This window comes from Polyodon spathula, chromosome 14 (assembly GCF_017654505.1).
Source record: "Polyodon spathula isolate WHYD16114869_AA chromosome 14, ASM1765450v1, whole genome shotgun sequence".
Taxonomy (NCBI): Eukaryota; Metazoa; Chordata; class Actinopteri; order Acipenseriformes; family Polyodontidae; genus Polyodon; species Polyodon spathula.
Genome location: NC_054547.1, coordinates 3,034,194 through 3,049,173, shown reverse-complemented (window position 1 = coordinate 3,049,173; position 14,980 = coordinate 3,034,194). Strand labels below are relative to the sequence as shown.

General features: G+C 37.4%; 1 protein-coding gene across 1 annotated transcript; it reads right to left on the bottom strand.

Annotated features, from left to right (window-relative positions):
- Positions 1 to 5,386: 5,386 nt before the first annotated feature.
- On the bottom strand, positions 5,387 to 14,444 carry LOC121326650 (ubiquitin-conjugating enzyme E2 U-like). Its single transcript, XM_041269983.1, has 10 exons — positions 14,302 to 14,444; positions 13,580 to 13,661; positions 12,428 to 12,520; positions 12,114 to 12,211; positions 10,980 to 11,106; positions 10,737 to 10,815; positions 8,023 to 8,111; positions 7,608 to 7,704; positions 6,897 to 7,015; positions 5,387 to 6,256 (listed from the first exon to the last, which is right to left on the bottom strand). The coding sequence occupies exons 1-10, from the start codon at positions 14,365 to 14,367 to the stop codon at positions 6,099 to 6,101; spliced, it is 1,008 nt and encodes a 335-aa protein (XP_041125917.1). The 5' UTR covers positions 14,368 to 14,444; the 3' UTR covers positions 5,387 to 6,098.
- Positions 14,445 to 14,980: the final 536 nt, after the last annotated feature.

The window sequence follows — 14,980 nt, the reverse complement described above, 5'->3', positions numbered from 1 at the left end:
ATTGTGTATGATGCACCAAATTAAAGGAAAGGTGAGCAAGTTAATCTCCATTCAGAGACAGATGGACGTTTGTTTGAGAAGCTGTGCAATTATATACAAGTTAGGAATCGGTTCAGTTATCAGGTTTTTCTTGCAAGATTATTTTATTTGCATAATTTTAATTAAACTGTGAATCCACAAAGCCACCTGGCTCTGCGAGATAAATGAGTTGAAAATGTTAGTTTGATTTGATAGAATTGTGCATTGTGAATAATTTACCTACGATCGTAGCAATCCAAGATGAACGAATGAGGCTGAGCTGTTAAAACTTCTATTGTTATTCAACTCAGCACTGCAGCACATAATCAAAAAATGAACAGAATATGGTACAGCATTCGACAATATAGACATGATAGAATTGAATTTAAGACACTGTCCATTAAGGAACCTACTGGAGAGGTTAGCTTTGATCTTTGCAGTTAGCACAGACTGTATGCAAGCCGTTATGCCCATAGTATTATTAGAGGGAGGCTACAGGAAAGATCTATGGCAGACATTTTGAAGTCTGCCATGGAACAGTGAGACAGTAAACCATTGCATGAATTAAAAAACAAATCAAAAACAAAGTAACCAATCCAAGTCTGAATACACTCAGGTCAAAGCCCCCGCCACCCCCATCAATTTTGACACATTTATGACATTTACAACCAACATCCAAAATATGGCCCTGATAATGGATATCAAGGGAGCTTTCCAGGTCTGATCTGATACATTCAGTGCATTTGGTACATATAGAGATCTAGTACAGCAGAGGTAATGGATTTTGGTAAAATAACTAGTGGTATACTACTACTTCTACTACTACTACTACTTCTTCTTCTTCTTCTTCTTCTTCATTTTTATTTATTTATTTTTATTTATTTTGCTGTCTTATGGGGTGAGGATTAAAACTGCAAAGGTACTCACTGTAAATCACTGAAATTAAATATTGTCAGCCCCACAGTCTGACGCAGTGCCTGTTACTTTATATTACAAGAAGTCATCTCCTCAAACAACCACACTTTCAAAGAGTACATTAACTTGCAGCAGGCTACAAACAAAACAAAAAAAACAAATGTGTGTTGTACCACAGTAGAAGCATGGTTCAGTGTAGTGAAGCATGCTTTCATCTGCCTCCTGTATGATTATTGAGATCTGAAGGCAATTGCACACCTACCATCTTCCCATTACATCTAGCCAATTTCACAGGGATTTCAAAACCAGATGCAGACGTATGTATTCCTTCCTTTTATTCAGGCTTTGGGAGATATTAAAGGTGCAATCTCCAATACAGTTTGATACATTTCAGAAATTTTGTAACAAATAAACCTGTTTCTTGTCAAATGTTTACAGTATATAACTTTTTTTTAATGGAATATTATATATATATATATATATATATTATATATATATATATATATATATATATATATATATATATGCTTTATTTTTCTACACAGCTAAAGAAGGGCTTTTGTCTTGATTTTGTTTTTAATAATTTAAACCTTTTCAGAAATATACACAGGTGTTGAGCTACAGCTGAGTTTATAGATGACATTCATAACCTCCTGCTGCTGCAAGTAATACGGTGATGTTAAATAACCATGTAAAGCATTGTCAAACTTGAAACACAGACATTCAAGTAGTATTCAATATACGAATGAATGAACACCATAAAATGAGTATCTGTTGATTCCACATTGATATGCTTCCCTGGGTGTGGCTTCGAAGTCTCTAAACTGGTTAAACCTGTTTCCTCCCTACGGTGGCCAGTGGATGTATTGCACCTAGTGTAAAATCCTGGAGTTTATGAATGTGTGTCAAATGATCAGTGACACTGAGACTGAAGGAGCACTGATAGGCCTCATTACAGCAAGAAGTGTCACTCTCCGACATTCACCAAAAGTTACCCTGTATAAACATTATTCAAACAAACGAACGCATGGCAGCGTTCAGTCCCCATCAAGCATTAAACAGTAACATTAGTAAACATATAAAATGATGATTATTATTATTATTATTATTATTATTATTATTATTATTATTATTATTATAATAATAATTATACATTTTGATTATGGCACTGCTATTCTTGTAGGGGCTTGCCATTTGACAAAACAAATAACTGTGATAAAAATAACTGATGCTCTAGTATTTTTTGGTATAATTTTAGTGCTACCATAAATAATTCAGCACAAAGCACAAAAGCTGTAATTAGGATAAAGTCACCATAATTCAAGTAAATGGTCTGGATAGAGGGGGATTTTCAGATTGTCTTCTTATTGAACAGGACTGCAAGGCATTGTCTGGCAGTATTTGTGTATTTAGATGCATATGTACTTTGCATGCCATGGTGTAAAAACACAGCATTCAACATGATTTCTGGGCATTTGAAAGCTGCATATGATTTATTTTTATAAATGTAGAAGTGTGGCAAGCTTTGAAGCCTGAGCCGATTCACCAAAGCAACCCATTTTCTATATATTTAAAATCTGTCTTGACATCATACTGAAATGATGACCACGTTCCCCTGCCTCCTGGATAAAGCTGCTAGTGGTTGTGTGGTAGAATGCAATTTTTTTTTATTACTTACAATACAGAAACCTTTTTAATAAATCAAAGTATATAATGAGGGTAAGACATTAAATAATTCAGCAGCATTCCAGAGGCATGGTAATTCACACAGGTCCACTATCGTTCTCTCCTTTAACAGGTAATGCATGCATGATATTTATTATGCTATATATAATTCTGTCACATGCTCTATTCTGTATATTATACAGTAACCTTAGTTCACTGCTTGAAAAAAAGGCACATAGATTGTTTTTCTTTTAATCCTCCATTGGTCAACCAAAATAATTGGATATTTTTAGACTTGAGCTGCCTTTTTAACACACACACACACATATTATATATATATATATATATATATATATATATATATATATATATATAGTAAAGTGCAGTAAATGCATATTAAGTGCATGGTTAACTGCAACATTATGAAGCGTAGGTTGCCCATGTTTCTGAAGCACAAATGAGTACAACAGTACTTCACCAGCCTCTTTAGAATACAGTGCTTACGATCCAGACTAAAACATTTCAACATTTTTCATATGCAATACACTGCGTGTTTCCAGCCAGCTCTCCAAAGTGACATAAATATAATTAAAAACTTGGGCTCTATAGGGTTAAAAAGTAAGAATGTTAATAGGCAGGACCAAAGGCGAAGATCCTCTCTCCCTCTCTTTGCCTGTGCAATAGCTGGTCTTCACAAGCTGGTGGTTTTGTAATAAAAGACTGAGGGTGGGATGGATAACTTCTTAAAGAATCAGTCACATGGGACAAAAACAGGATCCTGAGGTCAAAGGTCACGAAACAGCTTCCTGAGCCTCTGCATGCAGTCTGGATTAAGTTGGTAGAAATGCTGGTTAGACCAAATAAAACACCAAGCAAATCTGCTCATCTGCTATCTCGCCCAATATCTGTGTTTTCTTTGATTACAGTGTCTGGATTTAGGCCACTGAACTCAAACAATGTGGCCATGACATGCAGCTCTACATTCAACGTACAGGATATCTTAAATGAGTTTAGATCATGATGTTTGCTTCAAGTTTAATTTGGAAGTTTTACAGCACAGGTTTATTGTCTTTCATATCGAGTTAAATGCTGTCAGAATTTGTAACATTTAGTTTCTTCAACAGTACAGTCTCCAATTACAGATTGCTATCCCTTTATGAAAAATAATTACAGGGCACTATTTTTTTTTTCCTTTACATTTCTGGACAAGTAAGATTGCCACAAAGTGTGTTTTTTGTTTGCTTACTGTATACACGTCTATTTGAAGATGGATATGACATTTCAATCAGAAATGTGTAGAAACATACAGTACAGTATATACCACAGCCCTGTGAACAAGCCATTCCGACCGCTCTTACACTGTTAAAACAGAACATGTTCCCATTGTAGGCTAGCATAGGTAGACAAATACAAGCCTTTTAACAGGACAACTGTATAGAGATTTAGAGGAGAAAAGGCTGCTAGGTGATAATCTGTAGGGATAAAGCATTCTTCAGACATATGTACACAACCCTCCATGCAAGTCGCACTGCTTCAGGATCTAACTCTGTGTGTGTGTGTGAGTGTGGGGGCTGTGGTCAAAAAGTTAATTAGAAGTAAAGTTTGCAGAAGTATTTGTTGTTTATTTTTGTTGCTTATTTTACCATGTTTGATCTATGAAATGACTCCTGATGTTCAATAAACCTCAAAAACCAATTCTGCCTCTTATCCACAAACATGCTAACCAACTTGTCCTAGTAACTGTAACATATATAGTCTTAGTTTGTAATAGAAGCAATGCTTTGTTTAAATAGTTTACCACGCTGTCACTCATGAGTTACTTTTATGAATACAATATGTTATTTACTGTTTTTTTTTAACAAAATTCTGGAACAGATTCATGAAAATCTTTAACCTTAGGGTATGGAGCACCATATCTCAAATGCACAGTATTACACAATCATAAAAAAATGCTTCTCTAAAAATGTAAAGTGCTGTCTTTCCCAACAAGCTTGACGTCAGCTTTTCTAAAGCCTACAAGACCTGGCTTTAAAAGGGTATGGAAATCCAGGCCCCTGAAGGAACCTACTGTATCACTTCTGGAGGTGTAGCCTACAGTATCACATCACAAGTCCTGGAAATGGTTGGATTCAAAGAGCTAACTCTTTTATCTCACCTGAAGTGAAAGGTCTGTTATCTAGCTTCTCAAACAAGCCAGTCCATTCTTTCCACCCGAAGAACTTGATTTCTTCCGACAGGAATTGATAATCTTGTTTGAGACCACACAGTGTTTGTAATTAAAAACCAAACAAACATGTGTATCTAACTCTTCATTAATCTGACTCGAGTTAACCCGCAGCGTTGATTAATTGAAAATACAATGGAAAGTAACTTTAATAAACAAGGCGCAGGACATTGGTATTTAGACCCCTCTACTATCTTTCTAAGAACGCATCTCCTTATACAGTATATTCCTCATCTGATCCACTTTTGTGTATTGTCCTTATAGTAAATAAGGTTATCCTTGTGCTATATGAAAGGCTCGTCTTGAAACAATATGGGATACCTGCCACTGAACTTTTCAGATTTACTTTTTTTTATAAAAAATGTAGTTGATAACAATTATTTTCTCCCCAATTTGAAATGCCCAATTATTATTTAGGCTCAGCTCACACTGTGTTGTTCCCTACCTAAGTGGTGCATCCTGATCTATTGTCTTCAAGTCTGACATCAGGAAGTAAAGACGTCACAATTCAGTCAACAAAGAAACGTCAAAGAATAATAATATTTAGAGAGTGCATTGTCTTGGTAAATAATAAGGACATTCACTCGTTTATTTCTGTATTTCAAGTTACAGGCCAGAATAATGATAATGAAGCATTTTTATTTCAAATAAAAGTTCAATGTACAGTACTGTTACATTATATGTTTAAGCAAGGTTGTTCACTTAAAAATCGCAAAGCATTAAGGAGTACTTCGATATGTCCTGTGTAAACTCGGATTATCAACACCTTACCTGTTTACAAAGGGTATGTGGTTGTAGCTGTTTCAATTTTGGGACACCCGTGTGATCTCAGTCTCTCAGCCCAAACCGGGCAATGCATTCCAGCACTTTGAGAAAACAACGAAAACAGTTACAGTACACCTTCATGTGGCATACTTAAAATCCCAACTCTCTTTGAAAAGCACTTTGCAACAATATATAATATGCAGGAAGCAGCCTAAGTAAGTAGTGAGAACACTCAAATTGTTATAAATGCCACAGGCTTAGCGCTGGTTTCTGCGTGCTCCTTCTGTGCCTCTGTTCTGTGCTGAGTGAAACCAGAGGAGTTGGAGGCGGACGCCTCCGTCGCTGTGACACCTCTGTGTGCACCATATGTGGGCTTCTTGAGTCATTAGAACTCGGTCCTTGATATTCAGAACAACAAAACTAAGACATTTGTTTTTTTCACATGGTCCTCATGTTCAACACGATCGCTGCAATGTTTTTTTTATCTGATATCTTTTGTTGTTTTTGTTTGTCAATCTTCCTCTAACTCTTCCAAGTGGAGAGAGTTGGTCCAGGCAACCAGATTGTCCACCTCCATCTCCCAGGGCTCCTCTTTGTGTCCACTGCTGCAGTGAGGGTCGTGAGAGGGCAGTCTTCCTGTCCATTCTGTCTGCAGCGGAGTGCTGGCCTCTTAAAATCGAGAAGCAGTGAAACGAATCATCAAGAGAAGCAGGGGCGCTATGTTAAATATGTTACGTCAATTACCAGCCAAACATGTTTTTTTATTATGTATTATAAAGACGTAATTATTTTGATTTATTTAAACCTCTGTGTGCCGAGTGTTGAGTCTATAGTCCTGTTCAGAACAGTTACTGTAGGTGTAGTTTAGGATACAGCAATGTACTAATGGATACCCTTATTAAAACCATTTTAGTTGTTATTAATACCAAAGCAAACTATGCATGTCAGTGGGAGCAATGTGAACTACCAAAATGTAATCTAAAACAGCGTTTTAACATCATTCAGATCATATCCTAGCTTGTTGGACTTTTATTCCCCAAGCAGTAAAAATACACAAACTAAAATACATAAACAAAAAAACTATATTTAAATGCATATTCAATATCTTCATTGACATACAACTGCAACCAGATTTCTGTACATTTTTGTAAATATTTCTGTGCGTCTGTGATGGGAATCAAAACTAACAATGCCATTCACTTGAAAGCATTTTTATTTGCTCATGTTTCGAACCATGCTTTACAGCTCTCTGCATTTTCCCAAGGCATGCAGATTGTCTGGTGATGTGGGTGTACCCTTCTGATCTCACCTGGTGTTCTACTTGGCAGATAAATCCTTTTCATTTTGTTGATTTTTGCCAGTTTTTCATCTATTGTAACCTGTTTTTTTTTTGGTTTAACACATGGTCCGTACATGATGGCATTGTACCTGTGTTAAAACATTAAGGCAGTGATTAGGCATCGCATTTATTGTGCATTCATTAATCCTATCTGCAGATGTGGTTTTCATCAGTTGCACAGACAGATCAACTGATACACTTTAGTGCATTTTAATCATTTGTTCTCATTCATCAAATAATCATCATTCATCATTCATTCATCATTCATTGAAAATAACAAAAATGCTGCAGGTGCTTTTTATCAAAGAATATATCTGTCATAGAGATAAGCAGTGTTAAATAACGTGAATGCCATTCGCATCACAAGCTTGTTCATTCTTGAGTCTAATTCCACATTTTAAGGTTATTAGCTGTTTTGTAGCAGCAACCCCACAGCAATACATGCCTTTATGCGCCATGTTAACATGATTTCCAGTTTTACAATTCATCAAATCTTGCATGCAAAAGATATCTATATCTATCTATCTATCAATCTCTCTCTCTCTCTCTCTCTATCTCTCTCTATATATATATATATATATATATATATATATATATATATATATATATATATATATATATATATACAACACACACACACACACACACACACACACACACACACACCAAACATGCTCTTACGTGTCATTTTGTGCATTTGCTTCCTCTGCGATTCCTGTTCCTTGCAATCCATAATGCATTGCATACAGAGCAGGTTGCGACACTAACTCCTCCAGCACTGAAACAACAATTAGGCCAATTATCTCTCATTTCAAATGTATACTGTCATTTATAGGGATATACTGTTAGGCTTTACCTAAAAGAAATCAAATGATCAACTATTACAAAAATGTGGTTAGAGAACTCCCTATGCAGCAATGTCACCCTGTGAGAAATTGAATCATTTGTTCACTGTGTTGTTACTGTGGTATATTAAAAAAACAGAAGGATACAATGTCTCATTCAGAGACACGCAATCTATAAAAGCAGTGACAATACAATCAACAGTTAATCGAGGAAAACAACTAATATTTTTTATAATGTGAAAGTTTCTTACATGGATTTGTTACATGTTGTGTTGCTTTTGATGTGGCAATTCCAGACCAGGTTTTCAAATACTCTTCAAAACACACTTTCTTGACAGTCCTGCCCCCAAAAAAAGAGAATTATAGAACACATCAATTATCAGTGACAGTTTAGCAAAACAATAAAACTATCAAAATAAAACAAAGAAAGACATAAACATAACAATGACTCAATTAGTGTTTAATTAAGAAACAAAGTTTACCTAAAATAGGGAACCGAGTGTTTACTTCTAGCTAAACTAATCAGTCCGTCTTTAATTAGGTTTTCGGATTCTGAAGATAAAAGCCAAACTATTGGTTCTTTTAGCATGTAAACTTAAAAGGAACCTTTTCAAACCTGACATTCTACCTTTCCTTCACTATTATGCTCTTAACAATGTACCTGTATCAGTTTAATAAAATGAATGATTACCTAAACAGCTACTAATGGCTTATATGACATCCCAGGGGTACAGCCGTAAAGACCACTTGACCTTTGCTTCCACCCACAACTAATAAAAGCCTGAGTTTCTACAGGACTCTTTGTTGTTATATCACTGAAACAGCTCTTATTTTGTTGCGGGGTCTTATCTTTCATTCTTATCTCTTAAATTATATCTCCCCAAATAATGCAACAGCCAAGTAAATAATAGGACCTTTCCCTACCACGTTTCCCCATTAGTCACGGGTGTAGTCCTTGTGGTGACTTACAGTTTGCATTACATCTTGTGCTTAGCAGACAACATTTTGCATGAACGTTTTTTTTTTTTGTTTTGTTTTGTTCACAACTGCTGCTTCCATGGCTCAATTCAGATTCAGAAAACGTTTCTATTTATTTGTACTGCACATACCCACCAAGCCAATAAACACAGATCTGGACTGGAATCAAGAGTATTATAAACAGTCTGTAAATCTATCACCAGTTGAAATTCTTTGTCTGTCTCCTGAAATACACTGCATGCAGATCCAGCAAAGTACAGGTTGCTGACAGAAGGAAAGTTATAGTTTCATATAAAACATACACCGGCCATTAGATGATGTTGGTTTATTTGTTATGGAATTTCTTAGTTTTGATGTTCTTCTGATCAGACAGTGGTGGGATCCTATATATAACAGAACATAAAATAAATGCTTCACTGCCAAAAACTTTATAGCCCACCTCCCCTACAAGTCATCTCAGACAGACAGCATTATTGTTAGAATTTAAAGTTGTGGGATGTCAGTTTACTTGAAATGCTCATTTTTTTTGCAGCTTGATTCAATGTGCATTTTTTTTTTTTTTTTTTTGCAGCTTGATTCAACGTTCATTTTTAAATGTGCATTTTTGGATGGAAGTTGCTTTCAATTCTGCTGTCAGGTTCTGAATTAAAGTTCTATTGCACACCAGCTGAATTCTACTGAGAGCAATGATGAAGTACTGTCAAGTCCCCCTGTACCCTGAGTCCCTGATAACTTCGGAGCCAAAACCTTTGAAGTTAAAATATTCCTGTAAATGTCCCAACAGTTTATTTTTATGTCACAGCTACAACAACCACTGGGTGACTAATAGAAAGTTCTGTGAACTACAAGATCTGACATTTGCTTAAGTATTTTGTTATAGCATGTTTTTTTTTTATTTTATTAGAACAGGTCACAATACAGTGCTCTGCCAACAACAGCATCATTATATACAAGGTCATCTGCTTGTCATCTCATGAACAATAACAATTCATGCTTCAGTACAATGGGGTCTTGTTCAGACATCACTGGCTTGGAGGATTAGATTCACAGCCGAGAAGCCCCCTCCTGAACCGGAAAGTTATACTTTGGACCCTCCATTCATTTCAGCTGACTTGAAGCCATTTTATCTTTTTACACAGTGATGTTAACTGTCATGCAGTTTCCTTGTATCTTTTGACACAGTGATGTTAACTGTTGTGCAGTTTTGTTTAGCTTTGCCCCCACCAATGTATCCTTGCTCAAGAAAGTATACTCTTCGTTTACGCGGTCGGTGTGAGTCCACTGCATACACACGCTTATAATGACGACTCAAGGGACCTTCTTAAAGTGGTCTTTATAGATAGGTGGTTTTGAAATCCAAAACACAGTATATATATGTAATGTATACATATATATATATACAATACTCCAAGTGGGCTGAATAATTCTGTTTTAATGAGCTAAACAGCAGCAGATTGCACCACCGTCCTAAAACTCACAGACGTCTTTTTAACACATTGTATGTATTTAGTGATGTTTATAACTACAAAAATAAATAATATCTTAACCTGCACGATTAATATAGCTGTGATACTATTTAGATATGCTGTTGTTTACGATCAATAAAAAGACCCTGATATAAACTGGTGAGTGTAGACTTGTGTTTATTATCATTCTCACTCAGCTCTCTAGCCAATATGCTTCCTCTCAAAATAACCCTCGCTTTGCTCCTCATAAAAACTCCTTCTTAAAGAGGTGGGATTGTGAACAGACAGTGATTGCACTCATACTGGTGGCTACAGCTGGATGCAATTCGAGGCGATTTCTGTGTGAACCTCCCCACAGTGCAAGATAGAACAGAAGGGCTGGGACCCAAGCGCATTCTACTGTGGGGTGGGGTGCAAACCGCTGAGAGGTTCGGAGAAACAGTACGTCATTCACCACATGGCATGGCTGGCGGTGAACACTGTGGATCGCTCGACACACAGTAACTGTTGTTTCTGCTTACCTGCAGTGCTCAGCGCTGGATCCTGCTGATGGTGACTCTGGTGGGACTGCAATGTGGTCCTCAGAGATGCTGGTTCCACCTTGTGGGAAAAAAAGTACTGCTTTAAATGCATAATCTCTCTCTCTCTCTCTCTCTCTCTCTCTCTCTCTCTCTCTCTCTCTCTCTCTCTCTCTCTGATGCACACACACACGTCTCAAGTTCATTAATATTGTATCTAACACAAGGAGCAGCAAAGGTTCTCACTCTGGAGCTGCAGGCTATTGCTGATACAGTCTAACACCACTTGTCTGAATATTGATGGCTCCGTCCTTAGCATTTCTGCAGCCTCGGTATTTACAGCATTTTCCAGGGCGGGGTTGGACAGCATTACCTAGACAAAGGAAATTAAATTATAACATTGGGAAAAGTTAATGCTTAAAAAACATACAAAAAATAGTATCCCCTTCAGTCACTGTGCGTATAAATGTACCATGTTATATTTTCTTATCTGTGTATCTGTTTTATGATGCATAATGTTTTTTGGGTTTTTTAGCAGGGCAACTTCTCAAACTCCACAGATTTCACACAAATTGTTTTAAAATTTCAAAAAATGTATTAAAAAAAAATAGTGACCGAACAGTGATATTATTAATTTATCATTAGAAACCAATGGATCATTATTAATAGACTAAGGTTTTTTTGTTATTGTTTTTTTTTTTCAAATGCCCTGCATAGCTTTCCAGTATCAAAATATAAATTCTGACTGCTAGTAAACATTTTCACAAAAAAAGCTACAAACAAAATTAAATGTTGAAAAACAATACCCTCTGCTGGCCAATATGTATACATTTTTCAAGCACAGTACTGTCCCCTTTTATTCCCATAGATGGTCCTGCAAAACAGCCATTTTCTTTGGCAAATTAGGTTTTCATACTGTATGTTGTGTGAATCATATAAGTATTTAAGGAAAATAACACACAGATTATCTCTGCATATTCTTCTCTCTTTATTATGTGAACAGAAAGTCAGAATCAGAACTATCAGAACACAGTAGTCTTTGACTTTAGGAGGAATTAAAAGTAGAAAGGAAATCACTTGACTGCTGTAATATACATGCAACACACTGCACCATAAGATGCCCTGTACTGTGATACACTTGTAATTGTTACACCTTAGAAACGAATGCAGGCTTACAGGGCTGTCTGTGTTTTTGGGCCTCTGTACACAAGTATACACATGCACTGTACCAGGTAACCATTCCAGGCTTGGTTGACCAGGAGCGGGAGTCTAGTGGCTGGAGCTTCAAGATGCAACCTTACATACTGCAACCCAGCCCTTTGCTATACTTCCTTCTGTACAAATCAATGAGTATTAAAGATACAGTGGTAGTCTTGATACCTGTACTGTGAGTAGAATGCTAGTGAGGGACAGTCTGGGGTTCCAAGCCTCTTTACTGTCAAGGAAGTCGATACATGGTCTTCCAGAGTCTTTATCCACTAGAAGCCATTGAAAACAAAACAAAAAAAATCAGCATACACAGCAGCCTGTAAGAACTGTATAGCATCGTGGAAGGCACACCAAAGGTTAACGATATTGCTTTACTAATGCAAATACAAGGCCATCATTTAACACACACAATGCTGCATTCATTCGATATTGTTATTCGCACCAGTAACAGTAAACATATCATGCAGAAGTGTCCTCAAACTTACCGTTTGGATGGAACGGGATAGTGTTGAATACAACGGTTGGTGGGACAGAGTTGTAACCCTCACTGTATCGCAGATACAGCTGAACAACACCCCCTTTGGATAGGAAAGATATAGTTTATTAATTGAGAGTATGGCAGGAATGTAAAGAGAGTGATATACAGTTTCAGTGGATGACCAGGCATCACATAGCAATTGAGTCCAGGTGTTGCAGCATTGTGTTCCTTTTCAAGGTCATGAAGACAGAATCAACCAACCCATTTGTGTGACTGCATGGACTGCATTCCTCACATAGAAAAGGACTTTGTCGTGGGAGGTTTTTTTCAAATACGATGCTTTTCCACCCACATTGGCACAGATCCCTGGACTTTAGATGCATTGAACACAGGGTGCTGCTGGGCCATCATACAGTCTTGGTGGAAATGAAATGTGGCAGAATACATTACAAAGCCTTTTTGAAAGGGTTTTCACTGTACTGTACGAGTGGATAAAGTTTACTGCCAGTGTAAAAGAACATGATTGCCGTCTCTGTGAATCACCTCACTGTAACGAGCTGTACTGCGTATTTCAACAGATTTGCACTGTTCAAATAAGTACGGTATTTGCTCAGCTTGTTATAGTGTATAAACAAACCAGCTTGATATAGAAAAGGGCTTGGTGGAAGACTCACTTTTATCATTACACGGGAACATACTTCTAGTGGATGTAATAAATACCACATTTGCTCTCAGTCTGGTAATAGGCAAGCCAACCAAAAGTTGTAGCTTTTTCACCACTCTCAGCTTTCATAACATTTTCATTAGCATTGCATACTGTGCCAGTAGATAACAGAGCATACCTGCCAAAAGGAGCAGTGTCTGTGAAGCAGCATTGCAACATACTGTGACCCCTGCTGGTGAGACAAGATTACAAGCTCTATGTGCACTTCATCCAGAGTGCTTTTTACCCCAAGGCTGGAGGGCAGTAACTGCCCCTGATGATCTGTAATTACCACGACTACAAACTGCTTTTGCTGGATGACCCAAGTTTGCAGCTGCGTTTCTATTACCAATACAATCGACTGCCTGATTCTTCTGTACCAATAACGCTGCTGCTTCAACATCTGTACTGAAAACCGCCCACTGTATCACCGTAATGAACAGACAAGCAGCCCACCTTCCCACAGAGAATCCTTCAGACCCCGGATGCAGGCTACCCATTCCAGCAGGTTGTCATTTACTGGTGCTGCAAAAATGCCCTACACAACCAACAGAAATACATACTATGAAGAACATGAATACAAAGACGACTTAAAACCTTGAATTTGAGGCCACTGTTAAACTTACAACTAGGGGTGTGTGCACCTGTTATTTATTTCCCCTTCCTATTTCCATTGCAAATCGTTCACAAATAAGGGGGGGGGGGGGGTTACTTGGGTACACCCCTTGTGATCATTTTTATACTGGTCTTTTTATAAAGAAATTCCACCTTGGTAAGACTTGCTCAGACACAGACCCAAGGTTAAATAGGCTGGTGATATTATTTTACATGCTTGAGTGCAAGAACAGTAATTAATGAGGATTAAAATCACATCGAATAATAGAGAGATTTCAAAAACTGCAAATGCAAATGCAGATACAGTATACAATAACTGATGTAATTTACTGCTGCTTAATTTTCCCCCCAGTTTCAAACTTGCATGCTGATGCATGTTATATCTTAGTTCAGCCTGAAACGAGTACACTAAAATCTGGTTCCACTTGAGTTAGACTCTAAGGGAGTTGGATGGCTTATGGGGACAACAAGTCACGCTGTGTTAAATGTGCATCGTTGAACAACGTGTGTGAGAAAACCTGCAAAATGACATTTTAAAATACTGTACAAAACCGATTACTTACAAAAAGATTAGCTTTCTGAAGCTCCAGATACTCTCTCTCCAATAGCAAATACGCCCTGGAGTGCATGGCACCTGGAGTTTAGTGTCAAGCTAAAAAAACACAACAAATGAGCAAAACCAGAAATCCCTTATAAGAACATAAGAACATAAGAAAGTTTACAAACGAGAGGAGGCCATTCGGCCCATCTTGCTCGTTTGGTTGTTAGTAGCTTATTGATCCCAAAATCTCATCAAGCAGCTTCTTGAAGGATCCCAGGGTGTCAGCTTCAACAACATTACTGGGGAGTTGATTCCAGACCCTCACAATTCTCTGTGTAAAAAAGTGCCTCCTATTTTCTGTTCTGAATGCCCCTTTTTCTAAACTCCATTTGTGACCCCTGGTCCTTGTTTCTTTTTTCAGGCTGAAAAAGTCCCTTGGGTCGACACTGTCAATACCTTTTAGAATTTTGTATACCACATCACATCGTATACCACAGTGCGGTCATTCATCGTGCACACAAAACAGAGCACAGCTGTTCAACTGACTGGAGTTAAACACGGTGCAGTAATCTTTGGCATACTAAAGTTTAAGTGAAATGCACATGACTGAAACACGTTTGTCACACTGCAGTGTAATGACGTACTTTCCTATCAACAGGAGTCCACACAGCTAGCGCGGCTTGTATTGCAAAAGAATAAAG

Bases quoted from the DNA above. Each gene is read 5' to 3' on its own strand.
- LOC121326650 (XM_041269983.1), bottom strand. From the start codon at position 14,367: ATGCACTCCAGGGCGTATTTGCTATTGGAGAGAGAGTATCTGGAGCTT. The intron at 7,705-8,022 runs GTAAGAAACTTT...TTGTTGTTTCAG, and splicing joins ACAACATGTAACAAATCCAT to TGCTGGAGGAGTTAGTGTCG. The intron at 6,257-6,896 runs GTGAGATCAGAA...CTCGATTTTAAG, and splicing joins TCTGCCAAGTAGAACACCAG to AGGCCAGCACTCCGCTGCAG.